The 23,627-nt window shown below is 45.4% G+C and overlaps 1 protein-coding gene across 3 annotated transcripts in view; it reads left to right on the top strand.

Annotated features, from left to right (window-relative positions):
• The first annotated feature begins 15,880 nt into the window (after positions 1-15,880).
• RAB26 (RAB26, member RAS oncogene family) overlaps positions 15,881-23,627 on the top strand; it is a 23,731-nt gene continuing 15,984 nt past the window's right edge. For all 3 annotated transcript variants that reach the window (XM_027863058.1, XM_027863055.1, XM_027863057.1), the window contains exons 1-2: positions 15,881-16,162; positions 19,881-19,991. In XM_027863058.1, the coding sequence (XP_027718859.1) occupies positions 15,953-16,162; positions 19,881-19,991 (321 nt within the window). In that variant the 5' untranslated portion in view covers positions 15,881-15,952. The remainder of the gene's footprint in view (positions 16,163-19,880; positions 19,992-23,627) is intronic.

Raw genomic sequence — 23,627 nt, 5'->3', positions numbered from 1 at the left:
AAATAATAAATGGAACATTCAGTTTTCCAGGTTATTCTGTTTATCTCTCTGTGTGTCTGTGTGTGCATTTATGGGTTCCCTGCCCATAATAAGAAGACTTCCTTCTGATCTCTTCTGTGCTTTTAAAAAAAATATTCAATGACCCTCTTTTCTTTTGTCGCCACCCTCCCCCCCATTCACAAATCTTGGTAATTTATTGGATTGGATATGTCTAAATGAGAGATGATAAAGAGTCAATGCTGGAGATATGGGTAAGAGGAAAGAATGATAGTGCCCTAAACAAAACTAGAGACTGTTAGAAAGAGAGGTAGGTTTAGGAGGAAAAGGATTAAGTTCTGTTTTGAAGTACTGAGTTTTGAGATGCCTGTGGGCCATCTAGGTAGAGATTTCCAACAGGCAGACAGAATCAACTATGGAGCTTGAGGTAGCAGAGAAATGAAGGCTGCACTTGCTGATTTGAGAATCATCTGCATAGAAATGATAATTAATCCCATGGGAGCGGATGAGATCACCTAGGGAGAGTGAAGAGAGAAAGGAGAAGAGGACCTAGGGCAGAGCCCTGGGGCACACCCACACATGGAGGCCAGGATGTGATGATGATCCAGCAAAGGAGACTGACAAAGAGCCATGAGACAGATACCCATGCCTGGCATAGCTACTTTTCTCTTCTTCCTATATTTAAGATCCTGTCTGATTCACTGCCAGACTGCTGCTCAGTCAGCCCATAAACTGCACATGTCCCTTGAGGCACTGGTTAATTGACTTGTGATTAGGAAGCTGCCGGAGGGTGAAACAAGATCTGAGAATTCAGACCTCCAATAGGGTCAAGTGTGTGAATAATAGAATAATATCAAGAGGACAGGAGGACAGTCTTAGGTCAGCTAGGGAAAATTTGGTGGGTAGGTCAGAGAGGTGGATAAAGCATCCAGATCCCTGCAAGGGTAAGAGTAAAGACTCAGACCCATCACCCACAGTCAATAAGCCACTTACAATCTCCTAAATTTTATTTTGTGGTTCTTTGTCCTTCCCCTTGTGTCAATCACCAGCATATGTAATTGGATTAATAAATCTTGTGAAGAAAAAGTGGGACAAAATAGCCTCCGATAAAGTCCTGCTCTGCTGCCTCCTGGTGGCCGAGGTAACCTTGATTCTAAGGCTCTAATAGAGAAGTCCAACGTCCAGCAGGTCCTACCAAGTCAGAAAGGTTCCCAGTAGGGATCCAGTGACAAATGGATAAGTTTAGGTCAAATCAGAGAGGTTCATGGGCGGAAGGTTGGCCACTAGGTGAGAAACATCAAATCATTGGGCATAGCAAATCATTGGCACCAATGGAAAGGGTACCCACGTCAGCAAAAAAAAAAATCAGACCTTTTGAAATACTTAAATGCAAGAGAAGTAACCTGGACAGATGAATAAAGGGCTGACCTTGAAATCAGGAAGATCAGGATTCAAAGCCTGCCTCTGACACTTAGTAGATGTGTGATCCCAAGCAAATTGCCTATCCTCTTCCTGTCTCCAAGCTACTTTCTGAGCCAAGAGTTCTTAACCCAGGATCTGTGAAATTCCATGGTGTCTATGAATAGATTTCATTGGGTCTATGAACCTGGGTAGGAAAAAAATACATCTTTATTTTCAATAATTTCTAACTGAAGTTTGTTATTTTCTTCAATTATTTAAAAATATTATTCTGAGAAAGAGTCCATAAGTTTCACCAGACTGCCAATGGGGTCTCTGACCCCAAAAAGGTTAAGAACCTCTGCTTCAATAAATTACACAGCTGCCCAATCTCCATGGGAGAAAGTTTTTAGTGGGGAGGGAAGTCTCCAACACTAATAAACTCACAGACTTGCAGAATTTCAGAGCCAGAAGAGACCTTGGTGAACATCTATCCCAAGCCAGACCTGAAAAAAAAAAATCCCCTCCACAGCATACCAAATATATCCACCCTTTGCTTGAAAACCTCTGTTGATAGGGAAGGTACTGCATCCCTATAAAATTGGTATTCTAGTAGAATTTCCTAATTAACATTTCAGTTTTGGGGATCTTAATAATAGGCCGTCAATCATAGGCTTGACAAAAAAAGTAGGTAGGAGGAACAGCTAGGTGGTGCAGTGGATAGAGCACCCATTCTGGAGTCAGGAGGACCTGAGTTCAAATCGGGCCTCAGTCACATAACACTAACTAGTTATGTGACTCAGAGCAAGTCACTTAACCCCAATTGCCTTGCAAAAAAAAAAAAAAAAGTAGGTGGCTATAGGGGTGGGAAACCTGATGCCTGGAGGCTACCGCTGGCCTCTAGATGGCCTCCAGGAAGCAGGTTCCCCACCCCTGGTCATTAGTGCTTTAAATTTATAACAAATATGCAAGATAAGTTTTAAGGTCACTGGCCAAAAGGAAACTGCTGGCAGAACTCAATATTCAGACTCATTCATGTTTCCAGTGGCTATAAACTCAATTGGGGCCATGGCAGCTCCTTACCTGGAGTCCCAACTTCTGTCCTCTAATGCATTTCCTGTGTTTAAGGGATAACCAAAGAAAGGGTTTATCAGGCTTCAGCAGGATACCAAAACCATGTCATTTCTATCCCAGCAAGCTTTGAAGGCTGATTAGTCACACACTAATTACAGTGACTCAGCTCTGCCTCCTCATTAGGTCCCACAGGTACCATTCCCTGACTTTGAATTGCCAGGCTGAGTTAGCGACTTATTTAGAAACAAAGAAGGAGCAGCCCTTGGGAAATGATGGAGGTCAGGATTGTGCCCCAGAGGGTTTAGTAGAGATTGACATGAAAATAAGTTTCCATCTCTTGAGTAAACTAAAGAACCCACTACATACAATATAGGATACTGGGGAAGATATTAAACTAAACAGGACAAGGTCCGAGACCTTGAGGAGTTTACCATCTAGATGGAGAGACAAGTACATAGTGGAGATGACAACTCCATAGGTAAATACCATATAACCTATTGACTTAACTGTACACAGAGCAGTTGGGAATGTTGGGGGAGATATGGTTAGACGATATAAGGTTAGGTAAGATGTAGTACTTTTCCTCATGGACTTTATAGTCTAGAAGGAAGAAATGAGGGAGTATTCACCATTTTATGGAACAGGGGTAAAGAAGGCAGTCCAGAAGCATTGAAATCCTGTTACATGGAAACAGTCAATGTTGGGGGTGGGAAGGCGGGTTGTGGGAAGACAGGCACATACTCCACTACTGGTAGAAGAGTGAACTGATTCAGTTATTGTGGAAAGCAATTTGTAATTATTTGAAAAAAGTTTACACCATTCAAATCCTTTGACCCAGAGATACATATAACCCCCAAAGAGGTCAATGTCAGAAAGGTCCTATATATGCCAAACTGTAGCAAAAAACTGGAAACAGTGAGTGGATAATAGCTGAATAAATTGTGGTATGTGTATGTTTTGGAATATTATCTCACCATGATGTGGAGACAATGGGGTGTAGTCGTTAAAAGACCTGCCTTAAAGTCCTGTCTCTGATACATACTAGCTGTGTGACCATAGATAAGTTTACCAGGAAGCTCTCTAAGAGGATCAATTATACACAAGGTGTTGATCTACAGCAATGGAGGGAGTTTCCACACCTGGAGTTCTTTAAACTAATGAAATTATAGATTTGGATACCACCACCCCAAAAAAAAAGAAACGATGACTAGATAAAAGAAAGTCAGGGAAACATGGGAAACTTTTTTGAACTAATACAAAGTAAAGAAAGCAGCACCAGAGGAACAATATACATAATTTTGTCAATAAAGTAAAGGCAAGATCCTTTACTGAAAGGGAGGGGTGATCAGTAGTTTAGAAAGCATGAAGAAGGAAGAAAGACTTTGGAATAGACGCTGTGGGGAATGTGATAAAGAGTGAACCAGGAGAAAATAAAGATCGCCATGTGGCAATGATGGCCTAATTCAGATTAGATGACATCTTTACAGCAGACAGTGGAGTATAGTGGTTAGAGGACTGGCCTCATCATGGTTGCATGACCATCTCCAGCAGCATTCAGCATCTTGAAAGTAGGAGCAGAGAAGGCAGATAGTGGGAATAGCACTCAGGGTTTGGACTTGGCAAGGCATGAATAGTGATAGAACAAGTGGATAAGATTTTCAAGGGTAGAGAATAGAGGTTCAAAGCCAACAAAAATGGTTGAACTGATCAACCAGAAGCCCAAGACTGTGAAGGAAGGAAAGAGAAGCCATATTAGAGGGAATAGACTAAGAGAACATGTAGATCTGTAGAATATGAATGTTGAAGTGAGGAAGTATAAGTTTAGGAACAACAAGGCAGAGAAATAGAAAGCTGTTGTGATCAGAGAGAAGGATTTTGAGTTCAAGATCACAGGGGGCAGCATAATTATGGTGCAAGATGGTAAGAGTTAAGATGGGATCATCCCTGCACATGTTTTATATTGAGTAAAGATGTAGGTTATGGTAATTGAGCAGGTTAATCAACTGTATGGCCAGGGCATCAAGTAGACATCAGAATGTAAACAGAAGTCCCAAGGATGAGGGCAATGGTTGGGGCAAAGAAGAAGAATGTTAGCTAATGATAGACCATGTCAAAGAAGTGAGAATGAGCTGGAGGTTGGCTGGTGACTATAACAAGGATGTGACTATGGGTCAGTTGATATAGAGGGATGGAATGAACTTCAAAGGAAATTGCTGAATGATGGTGACAAGGGAATATTCAGGAAGCATATGTGAGAAGCAAAGAGTACACATACTCCTCCTTCTGATCCATCATTTCAGGGGGTATGAGAGAAGTAGCACCCAAAGAGATAGCACTTTCTGGAACGATCTAGGTTTCTGTTCATACCAGAAGATGAACAAGTGTGAGGAAAATAGATGTAGGATAAACAGAAGTTTGTTGACAAGAGTGTGGGCATTCTAGAACAGAATAAAAAGACAGGGAAAGATGGGGACTGTGCATCTTTTTCCATTTTTTATGTTGCCTTTACTCTTTTGACTCTTTTTTTTTACTTTTTGATTAATCTTTAATTAATGAAGAGAAGGCTTCATTGAAGAAGTGGTATTTGACCTAGGTCTTGAAGAATTGGTAGGATTTTGACAGTTGGTAAAGGAAAGAGGCAGGGCATTCCAGTCCTGGAAAATGGCATACGTAAAGACAGGGAGGCATGAGTCTGTTTGGAATATGTGTGGGATGACAGGGAGCCCAGTTCGGCCAGAACAGAGAATACATGTGTTCCTTGGAAAGTAGGAGATAAAGCTAGAAAGGTAGACTCAGATTATGACCTACTTTTTTTGAGGAGGGAAGAGAGGGGGACCTCGAATACCAGGCAAAGAAGTTTGGATTTCTTTTCAGAAGACAATAAGGAGCCATTGGAGGGTTTTGAGCCCAGAAAAGAGCAGGCTTATCCATAAAGAAGATTAATCTAGAAGCCTGTGCAGGAAGGTATTGAAGAAAAGACTGGAAGCAAAGATACCTATGAAAAGACTATTACAATAGCCTAGAAAAGTGAAATTGAAGGCTCAGGCTAGGGTGGCAGTAGTGGGAATGGAAAAGAGAGAATGGATTTGAGAGATATTGGGAAGGCATTGTTGATGTGACTTGACAACACACTGTTGACATGACAAGCTGGATGTGGGAGAAAACAGAGGAGAATCAATGATTACCCCAATGTTTTTAACCTTTTCAGGTTAAATTTTATCAGCTTCAATTGATTCTTGTTTAAGAGGGTTTCATTCTGCTGGTTGTCCTCCTTCTGATACTTATCAGATTCCCTCCTGAAATGCACAATATTCTAGCTGTGGTCCAACCAGGACAGAGGACCTAGAGGCCTTTTACCTCCCTCGTTATAAACTCTACATATTTGATGCGTGAGAAGTGGCTAACAAAGCTGGGAACCCATGGTTAGAGCTATGGCAATCAGCTGAGGCTCCTTTTCTGTCCTATCCAGTTTAATTCAACACATATTTCTTAAGTGCTTTCTACAAGCAATGCCATTCTGGTATCCTCTGTAAGAGAACATGGACAAAACTTGATGAGCTGGTATAGATGGGTCATGATGAGCTGGTGTAGATTGGTTATGATTTAAACCTGGAAGAAGCACATGCATTAATGAGATCTTGGATCCATTGAAGTTCTGTATCATACTACCTTAATAGCAAGATTTCTGACACTGTCCCACCAACCATGTCCCCCAAGGCAGTAAGGACCTTTTCCAGGTCCTGGGAGAGGGTGTCTTCAATCTGATAACAGGAACATCATGCTCTCTGCAATTGGGAGAGGAAAGTAGGTGCTTGCCTGCCAGTAGAGAGAGATTTGGCACCATCTTTGCTTGGCAGTCGAGGCCCCTGGTCCCTTCTGGAAGCGAACACATGCCATCTGGAAACACTGGAGGGGAGGGAAGGGGTCCAGGATGCAGCCCAAGGTGGGGGAAGGGAGAGGGCACACCAAGGAAACTTATTGGGTCAGGGGTGAGCTCAGCAGGATCAACAGCAACATCTGGGCACCTGGGCCCTGATTCTCAGCTCTAAGACTTCCCTAGTGCCCATCTCATATGGGGCTCACTCATATGCCATGTACATGAGACAGCAATGCCCCTCCCCCAAGAGCCCCCAACCAGCGCTTCTACTTGACTCTGCCCCTTCTCTCCTTGCCTTCCCTCAGTCCAGCTTCTCTCCCTCCTCCCCAGCCAAACCTCCCGGTTTCCCTTCTCCTCTCTTCTCTCTTGGCTCTCTTTCCTGCACCGCCCCCTCAACCCTCCCCCTCCTCCCCAGCAGCAGCCAGGAGCCACTCTTGTGCTGTTGCCCTCAGTGCCTGCCCAGACGTTCCTGTGGCTGCTCCCACAGGCAGCTCTGGAGCTGAGACTGTCAGGAACTCATGGAGAGCCCAGGGACCTGGAGCCAAGGTGACCAGCGATTGTCTGGTGGGGGGCATAGTCCAGACTCCACGATGGACACTCTAAAGGTAGGTGATGCCAGGCAGGGACACAGGGGTGGGGGGTAGGTCCTGAGCCCTGAGGTCTGGACCCCTGTCAGACATCTATCATCACTCCTCTGCCCTTTCTGCTCCCTCCAATTTGCTCAAGTCGGGAAGACTGAAAGTGGGGGACTGGGGAGATATGGCAACCCCCTGAGTCCTCAATGACAATCATTCTCAAGTGGGGAGGGGGAGCCAGGCTGAAGTCCAGTAACCTCGGGGGTTCCAAGGCAAGGGAGAAAGGAGAGGCCTGAGGGAGGTGCAGAGGCCCCAGATCCAAAGCCAGCAGAATCAAACTTTGGTGTGTTCAAGTTTCCAAGAATCCATGAACATGACCCCTGTCTGGTGGTCACTTATCTGAACTCTCTTCAGCGTTCATTGTCTCTTCCTTCTCTGCTGGTTGCTCTGCATGGCCTTTCTTCACTGATCACTTTTGGAAGAAATAAAGCTGGGGAAGTGGTTAATTAGTGTTGACCGAGGTCTAAGGGAGGGGATTGTGTAGATCCACCCCATCACCCACCACCCCACCACCACCACAGGCTTAGGGACTGTGTCCTACATCAAGGGCAAGTGGGCTTTTAATGTGCTCTGTGATCTCAAAGGCATCAATTTAATTATTTAAATTAACATCTATCAAGAGTACTATATATGAAGCACTGTGCTATGGCTCAAGGACACAAAAGTAAAACACAAAATGAAAAAACTAAGAAATTGTCCCTTCCTTCAAGGAGCTCACTGGGGAAAGAACGAAGGAAATAAACATTTATTAAGCACCTACTATGTGCTTCACAAATATTAATTCATTTGATCCTCACAGCAACCCTGTAAGGTAGGGGCTATTATTATCCCCATTTTATAGTTGAGAAAACTGAGACAGGCAGAAGTTAAATGATTTGCCCAGGGTCACACAACTAATAAGTGAGGCTGGATTTGAACTCAGATCTTCCTGACTCCTACTTAGCTGCCTCTAGGGGATGAAGCCTGTACAGAGATTAAATAAATAGTAATTTAAAGAGGAAAATGACACTATCACCTTGGGGGGGGGGGATAAGAAAAATCAATGAATAAGAGATGAAGATGAGAAGGGCATGGTGCCTGGCAGATAGAATGGTGAATCCAGGGAACAGCATAGGGAACCAGTTTGGCAGGAACATGGAGTACACAAAGGGGAGTAATTAAAAATGTCTGGAAAGGTAGGTAGGAGCCATACCATGGAAGCTTTAAATGCCAGGCCAAAATATTTGTATTTTATCCTAGAAGTAATAGGGAGCCATTGAATATCTCTGAGCTGGAGATTGACATGGTCAGAACTGTGTTTCAGAAATATTATTTTGGTAGCAGTGTGGAGGATGAATTGGAGAGGAGAGACTGGAATCAGAGAGACCAATAAGGCAGCTATTATGGTAGCCCAGCTAAGATGTGATGAAGGACAGAAGTGGAGAAAGAGGGACAGATACAATTGTTGTAGAGGTAGAAATGAAAGGACTTTTTCTTTTTTTAGGCAATTGGGGTTAAGCAACTTGCCCAGGGTCACACAGCTAGTAAGTGTCAAGTGTTTGGTCTGAGGTTGGATTTGAACTCAGGTCCTCCTGACTTCAGGGCCAGCGCTCTATCCACTGCACCACCTAGCTGCCCCAAAAGGGCTTTTCAAATGATTGCACGTGTCAAGGGGGAGAAACGACTAGGTTATGCTAGAGCCAGCTCTAACCAATTTGTAAAAGAGTTAATTGTTAAATTTTCAGTGTGAGCATTTACATCTTGGAAATTGGAAAATGTTATAAATCAGGGCTTGATTTATTGTTTTGTTGATTGTCTAGACTTAAGTGAGGGATAAAACAGTAATAATGCAGATTAAACTTAAAAGTGTGTCCTGTGTACTTTTTTTTTTTTGGAGAGCTGGTTGTTAAACATTTACCAGCATACCCCTATGTGAGGGAGAGGGAAGAGTTAAGGATGGTGCTGAGGTTATGACTGGATGACTAGAAGAATGATGGTACCCTGTACAGAAAAAGGGAAGTTTAGAGAAAGGGTGGGTTAAGGGGAGAAGAATTATCTCTATAAGTTTCATGTTAGATATGTTGGTGATATGGCATTGGAAGTTAGGAGCTTGATTAGGGAATGAACAGAGATGTTAATTGAAGTGCCAGGAGTTGATGAAATCATTGAAAGTATAGAAAGTCCAGGACAAAGCATTGGAAAACTACCATGTTTAGTGGCAAAAGTTAGATGATAATCCAGACAGAGACTGAGAAGGAGCAGTCAGACAAGAGAAGATGTGAGAGAGTATTGTCACAGAAATCAAAAGGAGAAGAGAGAGAAGAACAAGAACAAGAACAAGGAAGGAAGGAAGGAAGGAAGAAAGAAAGAGAAAGAAAGAAAGGAGGAGGAGGAGGAGAAAAGAAGAAGAAAAGGAGGAGGGGGAGAGGGAGAGAGGGAGAGGGAGAGAGAGAGAGAAAGAGAGAGAGTGAGAGAGAGAGAGATCTGGAAGGGAGGGAGGGGGAGAAGGAGGAGGGGGGTGTTTAACAGTGGAAACAGCTACAGAGAGGTCAAGAGGACTGAGAAAAGGCCATTGATTTAACTCATTGGTAATGCTGGAAAGAGCAGTTTCAGAAGAGTGGCAGGGTTGGAAGCCAGATTGCAAGACATTGAAAAGTGAGTAGGAAGTAAGGAAATGGAGGCAACAGGGGCAGACAGAGGATGGGCTCCTTCTAGGAATTTTTCTGTGAAAGGGAGAGAAACTATAGGATGGCAGCCTCAGGGGATGGCAGGGTCTTGTGGATGTTTGTAGGCAGCCTAGAATGAGCCAGTGGATTAGGAGAGGTTAAAGATGAGAGAAGAGAAAGATGACAAGAAGAAGAAATGATTGGGGCCAAAATCTTGGAGGAGACAGAGAAGGTCACATGTCAGTTATTGACCCTGATGAGATCAAAAGATAGTCCTTCCTCAGAGACTGGAAGGCATGTTGTGAGGAGGGGAGCATAGCTAAATTTTGTACCTGAAAGAAAATGGAGTCAGAAATGAGCTTCTGAGGGGGTGAATGAAGAGGTGGGAAAGCTGACCCTGGCCAGACCTAGAGGGTTCCCACTGGTTTTGATGAAGGAAGACCATGGCCACACCTGGGGGTGGTCTCTCATTAAGAACCAGAAGATGAAAATCTTGTGAGATGAAGAAATGGGAGGGGATCCATTGTTAAACCAGACAGATAAGAATTCTGACTGTGACCACAGATCCAGTGGTGAAATCTGGAGCCAGTGACATATTAGCTACTTGGTGCCATCGTGTGGCTATGGGCTTCAGTGTGACCTAGGCTCCCAATGAGTTTGGGGAAGCCAGCTGGTCCAGCCTGACTGGCATCTCTTCTTCCATGGAGATGTTAGGGAGACTGGTTACACCCAACAGTGAATAGTGAGGGAGAGCTGTAAAATACAATCCACTGTTCCTCTCCCAAGAGCAAAGGGAACAGATGGGTAGGACCTAAGGCATCAGCAGGAACTTTTCCCCCAGTGGCTGAGCCAATATTGAGGAGTGAATGATTGGTCCCATTTAGAGCTGTCTCGTCCCTGGCCTCTCAGAGATTCTTAACTGCACCTCTCATAGGGAAGGCTGAGGTACAGTCTTCAGAATGGAACATTGAGCCCAAGGAGGTAAGAAGCTCAGCATCAATTGCCATAGGCATTTCATTAAAACGCCCATTCTGGAATATCCATCAGAGTAGATACTTTTTTTCTTTCTTGAATACCTGGATTATCCAAAGCCAGCTCTGGAAGTAGAGCTTCTAGTAGGAATTCCTGCCTCATGCCTACGTCTTGCTTCAAGAAAGCCAGATCTCTCCTATGAAAATTGCAAACATCTCTTTCTCTACACACATCCACCAGGAAGCTGGCCTGTGCAAAAATGTCTGCCCCGAGCCTCAGTATCTGCAAACAATTCCACTCTCTGTCTGCCTCTGTGGAGACTGTATGTCTGTGATTGTGTGTATTTGTGAGACCATATACAGTTATATATGTATTTGTATGTTGTATGAGGACATATGGTGTTTATAGCTACATGCAATTGTATGTATTTATATATGTGTGTTCTGATGAGGGAAGACCATGGCCACACCTGGGGGTCGTCTCTCAGTATGAACCAGAAGATGGAAATCATGTGAGATGAGGAAATGAGAGGGGGTCCATTGTTAAGCCAGATAGATATGAATTCTGACTGTGACTGCACATCTGTGATAACATATGTAACTATTCATGTATATAGTTGTGTGATTGTGTGCTTGAATGTCACTACATATGTATGGAGATGTTTGACCATGTATATGTATGTGACTACATAGGCTAATAGGATCTCAGTTTTAGAGATGGAAAGGACAGCAGACATCATCTAGTCCAATCTCTCATTTTATAGTTGAGGAAACTGAGGACCAGAGAAATTAAGTGACCTGCTAAGGGATGAGATTCAAACCTAAGTCTTCTGCCTCTTTTCCATGCTCATAAGTATGTATATTGGGGGGCAGCTAGGTGGTGCAGTGGATAGAGCTCCAGCCTTGGAGTCAGGAGGACCTGAGTTCAAATCTAGCCTCAGACACTTGATACTTACTAGCTGTGTGACCCTGGGCAAGTCACTTAACCCCAAATGCCTCACCAAAAAGCAAAAAAAAAAAAAAAGTATGTATATGATTATATATGGCCAGGTGTATTTCTCAGTATATGACTACCTACATATAGGTAACTACCTACCTGTGACTACACATGACTATGTGTATATAGAGATGTGAGTGCATGTGTGTATATATGCACACGTATACACATATAATATGTTCGTATGTGTGGATGCATCAGACGGGATGAACAGACCAGTGGCCAGTGGTGAAGGAGAGGCCAGTGACGGATGAGCGCAGACTAACAGTCTAACTCCAGGGGGCAGCCTTCTACTATAGGAAGAGTTCAAAACCTGTAGGACTCTCCTTGTCCCACAGTCGTCCCTCCCTCCATCACTTTCCCCCTGAAAATAATGAGAGTGAAGATCTCAATAAAACCATCACACAGGCAGCCCAGCATATAACCCAGGTCCAGGAGCCTAAAGGGAAATCTTCCACCTCATTTTCAAAGTCCTCCCTTCCACACCTTTACTAGCCACAGACTCCCTGAAGGATCCTCATTCAAGAGCCCTATGGTCCTCTTGTAGAGTGGAATTGCAGGAAGCACAGAGCAATTAGGGATAGCTGGAGATATGGCCAACTGTAGGAATTCCTCCTCTTAGTAAAGAGGTGGGAGTCTATGGATGTGGCATGTGGTATACCCAGTGAGACTAGGGCATTGTGTCTGCTGGTTCTGTTCAAATGTTTTTTTTTGTTATAAGACAGGGTTCAGTTGCACGGAGAATGAAGTTTGAGGGGAAATAACTATGATGTCAAAACTAAAAGCAACAATAAAATTTTTAAGTTAAAGAATAAATAAGATAAGGAAGTTAGAATAGATGATATCTAAGATTGCTTCCAGCTGTATGATTCCATGAATCTAGGATTTATAAAGCTAGAAATATTCATAAATACAGATTCTAAATATATATGTTATGTGTGTATGTATAAATGCATATATGTACATAATATAACATACGTGTACGTGTATATGCTATTCCAAAAGTCTTAAGCTTTAAAGTTTAAAATTATACTAAGACTTTTTGGATATCCTGTATATAGAGAATAGAATGTATTTGAGGGGGTGAGGGGAATGAGGAGGAGGAGGTGGAGGAAGAGGAAGGAGAGCCTTTTTCATGGATAAAGCTTGTTCTAGCTGGGGGTGAGGAGCAGGGGAAGCTAGCTTCATTATGAAAGTCTTAGTCCTGTGAGGACTGAGCCTCCCTGTGTACTCTCTAATACCCTGTGGAGAAAGGTCAAGTACCAGTGGGAACAGGCCCTTCCTTCATGTCAGGCCTCAGAATCCAACTTTTGAGGTCTTGGAACCCTCATGAGCATGGATGAGGGTTCTGTCCATCCGTTCCTTCCTTCCATTTGTCTGGCCATTGATAGTTGTCCCTGCCATCCTCAGGGACGTTGATGGAGAGATCCATTTCCCAAGTTAGAGCCTGAGCTTAGGGGTAGAGGTGAGGAGAGGGCTAGTTTCCCTGGCTTAGCCTGAAATAGGACAAGGGATAAGGAGAAAATATGAGGAAGGCCTGGAGACAACAACCTTTGCAACAAAGGCAGGGTTTGGTCAGTTTGAGTAGTGACTGGTAGGTCTTTGCCATGGCCTTCCTTCTCTCTTTCAGTTTACAGTCCCTAGCCTTCTTCTCCCTTGGGGGCTCTTCTCTAATAACCCTGGTGGTATATTAATTCTGTCCCCCTCTATTGTTTTCTTCTCCAGAAACCTATTTGACCTCCTTTAGCCCAATAACCTTGAGATCTCCCCTTGACCTTGATGCCCCTTTGAGTGTAGGATGGTATCCTATCCCTCCCTTTTCCCTTACTATCAGATTTCTTGAAAAACTCATCTGCACCTGACTCCACTTTCTCATTACTCCCTCACTCCTCAACGCCCTGCAGTCTAGCCTTGGTCCCAATCACTCCACCAGCTGCTCTCCCTGAGTCATTAATGACTGCCTATTGCCAAATCCAATGTCCTTTCTTCTAATTCTACTAAAGCAGGATCATGTAGAGAAAGATCATTGGATCTGGACTTGTGTGTTCAATTTCTTCCTCTGTAAAATGAGAACTTTGGACTATATTGTTTTTGTGGTTCCTTCCAATTCTAAAATCTTCTGATCCTGCTTGCTCCTTCTGTGACATTTGACATTTTTACCATCCCCTAGATTTTATATCAGATGAACCTGGATTCAAATCCCACTTTGGCTTGTGTGACCCTGGGCAAGTCATTTAATCTTTCTGGGCCTCAGTTTCTTCATCTGTAAAATAAGGGGGTTGGACTGGGTGCCCTCTGAGGTCCCTAAATCTATGGTCCTCTTCTTCTTTCCCCTCCCTTGGCATCTATGACACTGCCCTCTTTTAATCACTTTCTTAACTCTCTTGTTCCTACTTTGTCTCGCTATTTTCCATCATTCTTCTACCTCCTAAATTAGAGAATTTTCTAAGACTCTTCTTTAACCTTCCCTTCCTTCCCATCCAATTCTCTTCTTTTCCCTCCCTTCCTTTCTCTCTACAACAGTTCTCTTACTGAAGTCACCAACTCCCATGGCTTCAATTTAACACCTCTATACAAATGTGAAAATCTGTATTTCCAGCCTTGACCCCAGAGCTCCATGCCTGTCTTTCCAATTGCCCACAGGATATCTCCATCTGTGTATTCCTCTGGTGCCTCAAACCCCAATGTATGCAAAACCAAACTTTTCATTTTCTCTTAAAACCTGCCCCTATGCCCAACTTTTCTTTCTCTTTTTTTTTTAATTTATGATAGGTACCACCCTCCATCCAGTTAACAACCAAGGCTCAAAACCTTTGTGAAGCCTGACTCATCCTTTTTCTCTTTCCCTCAAACATTCAACCAGTTTCCAAGTCCTATAAATTCTGCCTGCACAGTACCTATTGAATCTTTCATCTCCTTTCCATTCAAACAGCCATCACACTAGGTCAGGCCCTTATCATTTCTTGACTCTTGTAACAAACTCCTTTGCCTCCAGTCTCCTCCTCCAATCCATCCTTTACAGAGCAACCAGATTAATCTTCCTAATGTATAATGCTGATCACGCTCAAAAGGTCTCCATTGCCTGTGGAATACAGACTCCTCATCCTGACATTCAAGGCCTTCCATAGTTTGACTCCAACCTACCTTTCCAAGCATTATTCATACAATTTTTTTTTTCACAAATTCTACTTTCCAGCAAAACTGGAATGTTTGCCTTACTCTTATCTTATTCTGAACCTTTTCCCCAATAGCGGGAAATGTGCCTACAATGTTTTTGGCATCTCCCCTCCCCCATACCCACAAACATCTTTCCACCTGTTGAAATCTTTCCATTACTTTAAGACCCATCTCAGGTGCTATTTCTACAGTCAAGCTTCCCCTCGAGCTATAAGTGAATTCTCCCTTTTTCTTAATCTCTCAAAATATCCTGTTTAGGCCTCTCCTACACACTTATCCTAGTGAATCGTTCATTCCTATACAAATATTATTCACTCTCATTTGCATTATAGTATCTTATCTCTTCTACTAAATCATAAGCTCCACATGATCAAGAATTACGTTCCTCACAATAGAATATAAACTCCTTTGTCTTGGTATCCCCACCACCTAGCATGGTGGGTGCCTTGCATATAGTAGGTGCCTAATAAATGCTGGTTGAATTGAATTGTTTCATACCTCTCACCTAGGAAAATGGCTTCCACATCGGAGGTATTTAATACTTGTTCAACCGAATTAAATGTGTTTATGTGTGCCTGTCTGTACCTGTGTTCGTGTCTGTGGCTGTGTGCTACTTTTTCTTGGTATATGTCTGTCTACGTATATCTACATATGTATATGTTCCTTCCCTCTCCCCGCAAAAGATCAGGTGGGGATGGAGGGGGAGGAAGAGGAGGTCTGGACGCCGAGTGGACAGCAGGAGGGACTCCCCTTTCCACAACATTTCCCCAACTCCCCCAACTCTGGGATCCTTCTCCCCAGGGCATCTCCCAGAGACTGGTCCAATGTTGTTTGCATGGGCTCAGCCCTCTCCTTACTTCCACTGGTAGAGGTGGTGAAGCTCAGGGGTTGAGTAGCTGCCAGGCTTGTCTGTCAGAGGCAGGGTGAGCCAGGGGGCGTGCCGGGAGAGGGGCTTTGGCAGGGTTGGGCCGGGCTGGGCCAGGCTCAGCTGGGCTCTGGGCGGGGCCGGGCTGGGGATGCGCTGTGCTGCGCGGGGCACTGCGCCGCCGCCGGGCTGAGGATGCTGGCGCTGCCGCGGGGCGCTCGCCGCCGTCTGGGGAACAGAGCAGCCAGAGCCCGAGTCCGAGCGCAGTGAACGTCGTGCCTCGGGACCCCTAGGATCCCCAGACCCCTGACCCACGATGTCCAGGAAAAAGACCCCTAAGAGTAAGGCGGGGAGTACGCCCGCTTCTTCTCTGCCCACAGCCAAGGAGAATGGGCCGGTGGGCTCCGGAGGGGGCGGCTCTAGCCCGGGCCCTGGCCCTGCCCCCAAGGCACCGAGGAACGGGCTTCTGCTGCCAGGCCGCCCGTCCCTTAGCTGCAGCGGTGATTTCTACGACGTTGCTTTCAAGGTAAGCGCTGGGATCCTAAGGGAAACAGCGGAGGAGGGGGGAGGTGAAGAACCGATCCTTAGAGGTTGGTGGACAGACGAAGCATAGACCCACCGTGGCTGACAGTGATAGGCACAGACATAGGCTAGGAGTGGTTGGCAGAGGGCACAGACCTTGGGCTGCAGGTTGGCACAGGAGCACAGGCAGTGGCTGGCACAGGGACACAAACCCTAAAGGACTGAGGGCAGTTGGCCCAGAGTCACAGACCATAAAGGGCTGGGAAGGGGGGAAGAGGGGTGACGATACCAGGGGTGGGATGGGCAGACTTTATGAGCAAAGGGTGCAGCAGCAGGTGGCCGAGGGCACGACTTCGCTCGTAGGGCCCTGGAACAGTGTGGGACTTGGAAGCTGGGATGGCCTGGTGTGACTTTTCCTCAGCAAATACATGCATCCCCTTCCTAAGCTCTGGTTTTGCTTCAAGCCCTGCAGGGCCACGGTTTGTAGTGGGGGATCTAGAAGACTAGAAAGGGACTTGCAAGCCCTTTTCTACTGATGTTCCCCTTTGTTTTTGACCACTGGAGCCGGGTATAGACAAAAGAACCTTTCTGTGTTCCTTAACTCTTCAGATTTTCTATGATGGCTCTGGAAATGAAAGAAGTAGACCCTCCCCATAGAGCCGATAGACAAGTAGCCCAAGGATCTCTCCATTTCCCCTTCAGCAAGTCTGGCAGTGACCTCTCCTGGAAGTTAACTCCAAAAGATTTTATTGATCTCGGAGTTACTGCTTTCAGGCTTTTTTGGGGTCTCCTCTTTTGACATTTCCTTAAAGGATGTCTTCAGTGATTCTCTATTTTTAATATAATCTACAAACTCCTTAGCTTGGTATTTGAAGTCTGGCTCCAGCCTACCTCTCCAATTTATTTCACAAAATCCCCTTCTTTCATTGTATTTCAGCCAGACTGGCCTACTAGCTGTTTCCCCAACTCCAAGTCCCATCTCCTTCCTCACCTCTACCTTTTAGAATCCTTAGCTTCCTTCAAGACTCAACTCAGATGCTATCTCCTACAGGAAGCCCTTCCTGATTATTAGTACTCTTCCTTGATTATTAGCCTTGCTTATTACTACTCTCTCCCTCCTCAGATTATCCTGTGGTTAGTTACTTAGCTGTGTGAATGTCGTATTCCCCTTGTAGAATGTGTCTTTGTATCCCTGTTGCCTACCGTTACACTTTGTACATCATAGGCACTTAATAAATGCTTGTTAAGTTGCCATATTGAATTGAAATTGGGGAGTTGGGTTGTAACCCCTCTAATGTGTCAGTAGTTTCCGTATATCACCCATTACCGGGACTTGCCCGTTACAAGTGTTGGCCCACATTACTGAGTGCTCAAGATGGGGACCTTTGCCAGCAATGAAAGGCCCTTGCCCATTTGGGAGTAGTCAAGCAATCGTGGGTACCAATTGGGCTCTTAGTCCTGTGACTTCCCAAGAAGTTCAGGCTGGTGCAGCCTCTCCATCAGTCCCCCTACGCAGACTTGTAAATGAGTTGGAGAGTGGGTGGTGGTAGCAGGGTTTAGCTATTTCTTAATCTTGACCCCTGGGGCAGCCAGCACATCCAGAATCTGAGAAGCTGACATCAACTTGAGTAAGGAAGGGTCAGCACCCTATGAGGCCCTTCTGCCTTCACTGGCTAAAAACTACAGCAAGTAGAGGGAAAATGGGAGTTTCTGAGTGGATACTTGGTCAGCATTGCTGTGGAGGTCTCCATAGTCTAGAGCCAAGGAAAAGGATTCCTTAATTCAGAGGACCTCTAGGATCTGGCACAGATATCAGCTGAGACCTTTAGTCAGGGGAAAGCATTGATTCATCCTACATGGAGTTACCCCTACCACACATAAAAACATATGTAGTCATTCCCTCTCTTCAATTCCTTGACCTCCCAAGGGGAAAAGATAAACTCAAGAGAGAGATTCTCCCTAGCCATATTTCATGTTCAGCTTTCATATTTTCATGAGCTCCCCAAGCTCATAGTGGGGTATCAGTTTATATCTGAGAGTGTCAGACTGTGTGTGTGTGTGGGGAGTATGCTCAGATCATACCTCTTAAGGCTAGAGTTTTGTTGGGGAGTCAAATTACAGCTCCTGAAGATGAAGGTAGGATGGGGTTCAGATCACACATAATGGGTATAGGGGGTGCAGCTCAAATCTCACCTCCTTAAAGGGAAGATGTTAGGTTGGCAAAGGGGAATCAGATCGTGCCTCTTGAAGGCAAAGGTGTTAGGTTGGGGGGTGGCGGGTGTCAGATCATCCTCTTGAAAGTGGGGGATAAACTAATACTCTTGAAGTTTAGGAGTTCCAGTTTGGGGGGAGTAGGGTTCTGCTCAGATAAACTCCTAGAAGGACCTGTGGTATGTAGGAAAGAATCTTGAGTTGGGGGTCAAGAGGCCAATCTTAGCTCTGCCACTTAATAGTTGGGTAACCTTGGATAAGCATTTAGCTTCTTTGGGCTTTGGTTTTCTCTATTGTAAAATGGGGGTACACATGCTCCCTACCACACAGGGCTGTTGTGAAGATGAAGTTGTTTTTTAAAAAAAGGATATAAATCCTTTGTAACCTATAAAGTATAACATAAATATTAGCAATCATTATCACACTTTGGAGGTAGACTGAATAGGAGGTGACTGGGGTGTTTGGTCATGGCTCTGACAAAAGGCATGTCAACTTGGACAGATTACTTACCTTCCTTGATCCTCAGTCTCCTCTTCCGTAAAATGGAGATAAAAATATTTGTGTTGCCTACTTCATGGGGCTGTTGGGAAGAAAGTGCTTTGTAAACCTTAAGGCACTATAGGAATGTGAGTTTTATTACTACTGTTGTTATTTTTGAGAGGTAGCAAAGCATGTTTTAGATAGAGAGGTAGCTTTAGAGTCAGGAAGACTTAGGTTCAGATCTTGACCTTGAAATGTACTGACTTGTGTGACCTTGGGTAAGTCATTTAATCTGCAAAGGCAACTCGAGGCGATTAGTCAGTTAGCAAGAACTTATTAAGTGCTTGGTTTGTGCCAGTCACTGTGCTAAAATTCATAGATAAATCAACAATCAGCATTAATGAAAGGAGTTCCCACTCTGGGAGCTCCCTATGCCAATGAAACACCCCCCCACCCCACAAAAAATTAGTATTATATCCATGGGAAATGGAGACAGGTTACAGGATTCCCTGGAGAAGGACAGAGGGTAGCCATTCAGGGACAGTTCATAACAGGGAGAGGCTGTTAGACTTTCTATGCCTCCATCATCCCAGGACAGTCCTTCACCTGGGATCCTGGGGGTAGAGCATTGTGGGATAAGAATCACTGCCAAGCTAACTCTTTATTAGCCCTTTCTGTTTTCCTGTTCACTGCTCAGTGTTTGGGGATGCTATGGCGGAGATGGGAGAAGAAACTGAGGAACCCAGAAGTATGTGGCAGCTCAGGACAGAGTGGGTGGGCTTTGTTATACTCACTGTAATCTGCTGAGGATAAAGCACACTTGCTTATCCAGGCTATGGACCAAGTGACCCAAGGCTGGGTCTACAGATGCTGCCAACACTCTTGACACCCCTTCCAGGGCTGACAGGGTGCTGCCCTGAGGTCCCATCTCCTAGATGGTCCCTCTTTCCTAATAAGCTCCCTGGCCTCCAGAGCTAGGGAAATTCTTCTTGCTTTCCTAGGCCTGACTATCTGCCCTACCCTCTCCTCAGGTGATGCTGGTAGGAGACTCTGGCGTAGGGAAGACCTGTCTGCTGGTTCGATTCAAGGATGGCGCCTTCCTGGCTGGGACCTTCATTTCTACCGTGGGCATAGACTTCAGGGTAAGACCTCCAAGCACTTTGCTAGCTCCTTAGTCAATGCCCTGCTGATAAGGAAAGAGATTACCAAGATTAGAAGTTGAGGGGAAGGAGGCTGATAGGCTCAAAGGGTAGGGAGCTATAGGGGTCTTCCTGACTCTGTGGCAACCTCTGGCCAGAGCAGCTAAAAATCCCTGGAGAATGGTGTTGTATGGGAAATGTCGTGGGTGAAAGCCCCCCCCCCATCTCTCTCTCTCATCGCTCTTTCCCTGTTTTTATGTATGTGGGTGTATGTGTCTTTCTTAATGGGGGTGGGGTGGGAATCTGCCTCCTCATGTCACCATGTGAGGGGCTCAGTGATTCCCTGCAAGCCTATCTGTATTTGCTTTTTGCTACGTATCCCTGTTTGTGTGTCTTGTCTGTGTGTCTATGCATGTGTCTGCCTGTTTGTATGTATGTGAGCCCTTTTCTCTGGAGAAGCCTGAGTTCAGTCCTTAACTCTGTGTGTGTGTGTGTGTATATGTGTATGTGTTTGTTGTACATGTCTCTAGATGTGACTTGTGTATGTGAAGGCCTCTATATCTCACAACTCTGTCTCCATCCCTCAGTCTCATTGTCTGCATCTATTTCTCTGGTTGCCATTCTGAGAGTCAGACGTGGAGAGCAAGGGGCTCATCTCCATGTTCCTGAGGAAGGCATGTGTCCTGAGATCCTGGGTCCCAATGGGGAGTGAGAAAAACCCCTTTCCTTTAGTCCTGAATCCCCTCAACTTGCTTGCTCTGAAATCCCAGGATCCAGAATTTGGTTCTAATTTCCTGGTAAAGACCTTGTGTCTTTGTCAAGTGACATGTGGACTGTCTTTCTTACAACCTAATTACTGACATGTTTTATCAGAGGCTGTGGCCATGTGCACCATGCAGACAGACTTGGGCCTCTTTTACCCTGGGGGGAAGCATGGTGGGGAGGGTGGGATTTGTCTGATCCTGTCCAGGGCCCCTGACACTCCTTGCCTCTGGACCAGAATAATTCTTCCAGAGACTAGGCTGAGTATCATTGAAACGCTTCCTCAGGGGAGGGCTCTATGCTCAGCTCATCATGGGCCCCTACAACCAGAGGAAGACACCTGACTTTCCAATGTCTGGGCCAAAGTGGCTAAATTCAATTCGACTTAATTATTTACTGGTAATTCAAAAGTTGTATCTTCTGGGCTTCTAATTAGGGGGAGGAAGGCCTGTGGGGAGACTAAAAGGCTCTCTGGAGGCTCACAGGCATAAAGCCACTTGGCAAACCCCTCTACTGGTACAGGGAGATTGTGGCTCCTAGGCAAAGCTCCCTTCCATTGCTCTTCAGGCCCCCTGATGCCTACTTCTGACAGGATGGATAGGGCAGTAGTGGAGGGGTTTGGGAGAACTGGAAAGGGTAGAGGGGCTGAAACAGTAATGGAAAGGGTTAGAAAAGTAGAGTATAAAAAGATGGGGACAAGAGAAAATCTCCCTATAATCATACATCCCTGGGCTATACATGCCTCCCAGCCCTACCCCATCCAAGTCAGCCAGCCCAAGAGGGAACAAGTGGACAAGTGAATGGAGCTCCAGGCCCATTCTCTCTTGAGCCACTCTGGGGGCAGGGACTGCAGGCTACTGTGGGGTGGCCCAAATGTCTGCTAGGGCTTGAGAGAACTAAAGGCAGAACATCTGCTCTTTGGTCCAGACTCCCAGCGGGTGCCGCTTGGTTCCTCCCCACTCCATCCCCTACAGATGGCTGGCCTTGGCTCAGTTCCCTGGGGCACCAGGATGGGTCTGAGGCTGGAGGAACAGCTCAGTAAATAGAGGCTTGGGTTGGGGTGAATTGGCTGCCATTTCAAGGGCTTCTCTTTTTCTGCCTCCTTTCCCCGCCAAGCTTTATCACCCCCTCCCTAGTCTGTGAACCCCTTCCCCACCTTACTCTCCGGCTTAAGACTGACTCTAGAAGAGTGGACAGCCAAGACAAGGTACTTTGAGGTTGCCTGACGCTATGTGAGGGCAGAGGTCATGACCTCTCCTGACCACCAAATCAGGCTCCTTGTCCAGTACAACCCAAGCCCTTCCTGGGCTTTGCCAGCTTTGCACCTCTCTTTATGTATATGGAATTTCTCAAGTGGGGCTATTCTCTTTTGGGGGGCTGACTGACCTGGGATACCACCGTGGAACTCTGAGTGTGCGCTCATGTGAATCTAACCAGCAGAGCCAGCAGAGTACGAGCTGTTGCTCTAGCAACACCCCCCCACCCCCACCCCACCCCAGTCCCACCTCCTCTCCCAGGTCTGGGCCTCTTGTGAAAAAATGACTCACTGGAAACACAGGTGCCACGTCTGCCCTCCCCCAAAGTCCACACCTTCCCTCCTGCTCCAGTTGGCTGGGAGCTGAAAGAGGTGCACACCTGAGAAATATGTTCAGTGTTCTCAAGGTCACTAGGAACGTCCTCATGGGCCATTTTAATCTGAGACTCCGTGGCACCCTGTTTGGGCGTCTGCTACTGGGCAGCCTTACTGTGGCAGCAGGGGGGCTGGGCGTGGTGTTGCCACTACCGCCTGCTCCCCGAACACTCTGTTCCCTCCAATGTGCACATTAATATTCAAACCATAATGGCATTAATCTCACTTGGCTCATCCTTAGTCCCATAAGGTGCTGACGTGATCGACCATAATAGCCTGGGATGAACCCAGGCACCTCTCAAATGAAGAGCATTAACGGACTAAATAAATAGCGTTATTTGTAACAAACAAAACAAAATCCAACTTGTCAACAGCGCAGAGCAGGGCATGGCAGCTTGTCCTATTTTTCCATCTGTAGGATGGAAACAGTGGAAAGAGTACTAGATTTTGAGTCAGAAGTCCTAGGTTCAAATTCTGGCTCTGTGACTCACTGCCTGTGCAACTTTGAGCACGAAGGTTCATGTCTCTGACTGAGTCTGGGTTCATAAATTTGGAGCTGGAAGGATCTCAGAAGCCCTCTATTCCAATCCTCTTACTTTACAAATCAGGAAACTGAGGCTCAGGGCACTTAAGTGACTTGCCTGAGGTTATATAAGTAAGGGTTAAGGAAAAGATTTGAACCTGGGTCCTTCCAGCTCAGGAACCAGGATTTGCATTGTACCACACCATTTCTTCCTCTGTAACATAAGGGAGTTGGGCTGGATGGCCGCCAAGATCCCTTCCTGCTCGAAACTGTGATCCTGTGATTTTTATTTTCCTGGGAATTCTAGAAATTCGTGGTTGGGCTGATGCCCCCCAGGCATTTAAGAGAATTTAGCTTCTGATTCCTAGGGAGTCCTGGAGTTTTGTCAGTTATTACACTTATGGAGAAGGGTCTCCATAAGGAGGTAGGAGAGTCCGATGGATAGAGGGCTCGACTTGGCGTTAGCAAAACTTAGGTTTGAATCCGACCTCAGATGCTTCCTAAACTGTGAAATGTGGATAATGACAGAACCTGCTTCACCCAGTTGTTATGAGGACTTGGAGTTGGGAAGATCTGAGTTCAAATACTGCCTCAGACATTTACTAGCTGTGTGACCCTGGCCAAATCATTTTACTTATCTGAGCTTCAGTCTCCTCATCAGTAAACTGGGGATTGAGAATAGTACCTACCTTGAAGTGTCTTACTAACTAACTAAATGTATATA

Source organism: Vombatus ursinus, unplaced genomic scaffold (genome assembly GCF_900497805.2).
Source record: "Vombatus ursinus unplaced genomic scaffold, bare-nosed wombat genome assembly UNPS02014770.1, whole genome shotgun sequence".
Lineage (NCBI taxonomy): Eukaryota > Metazoa > Chordata > Mammalia > Diprotodontia > Vombatidae > Vombatus > Vombatus ursinus.
Note: the sequence above shows the minus strand (reverse complement) of the source record. Positions and strands in the feature narration are given on the sequence as shown.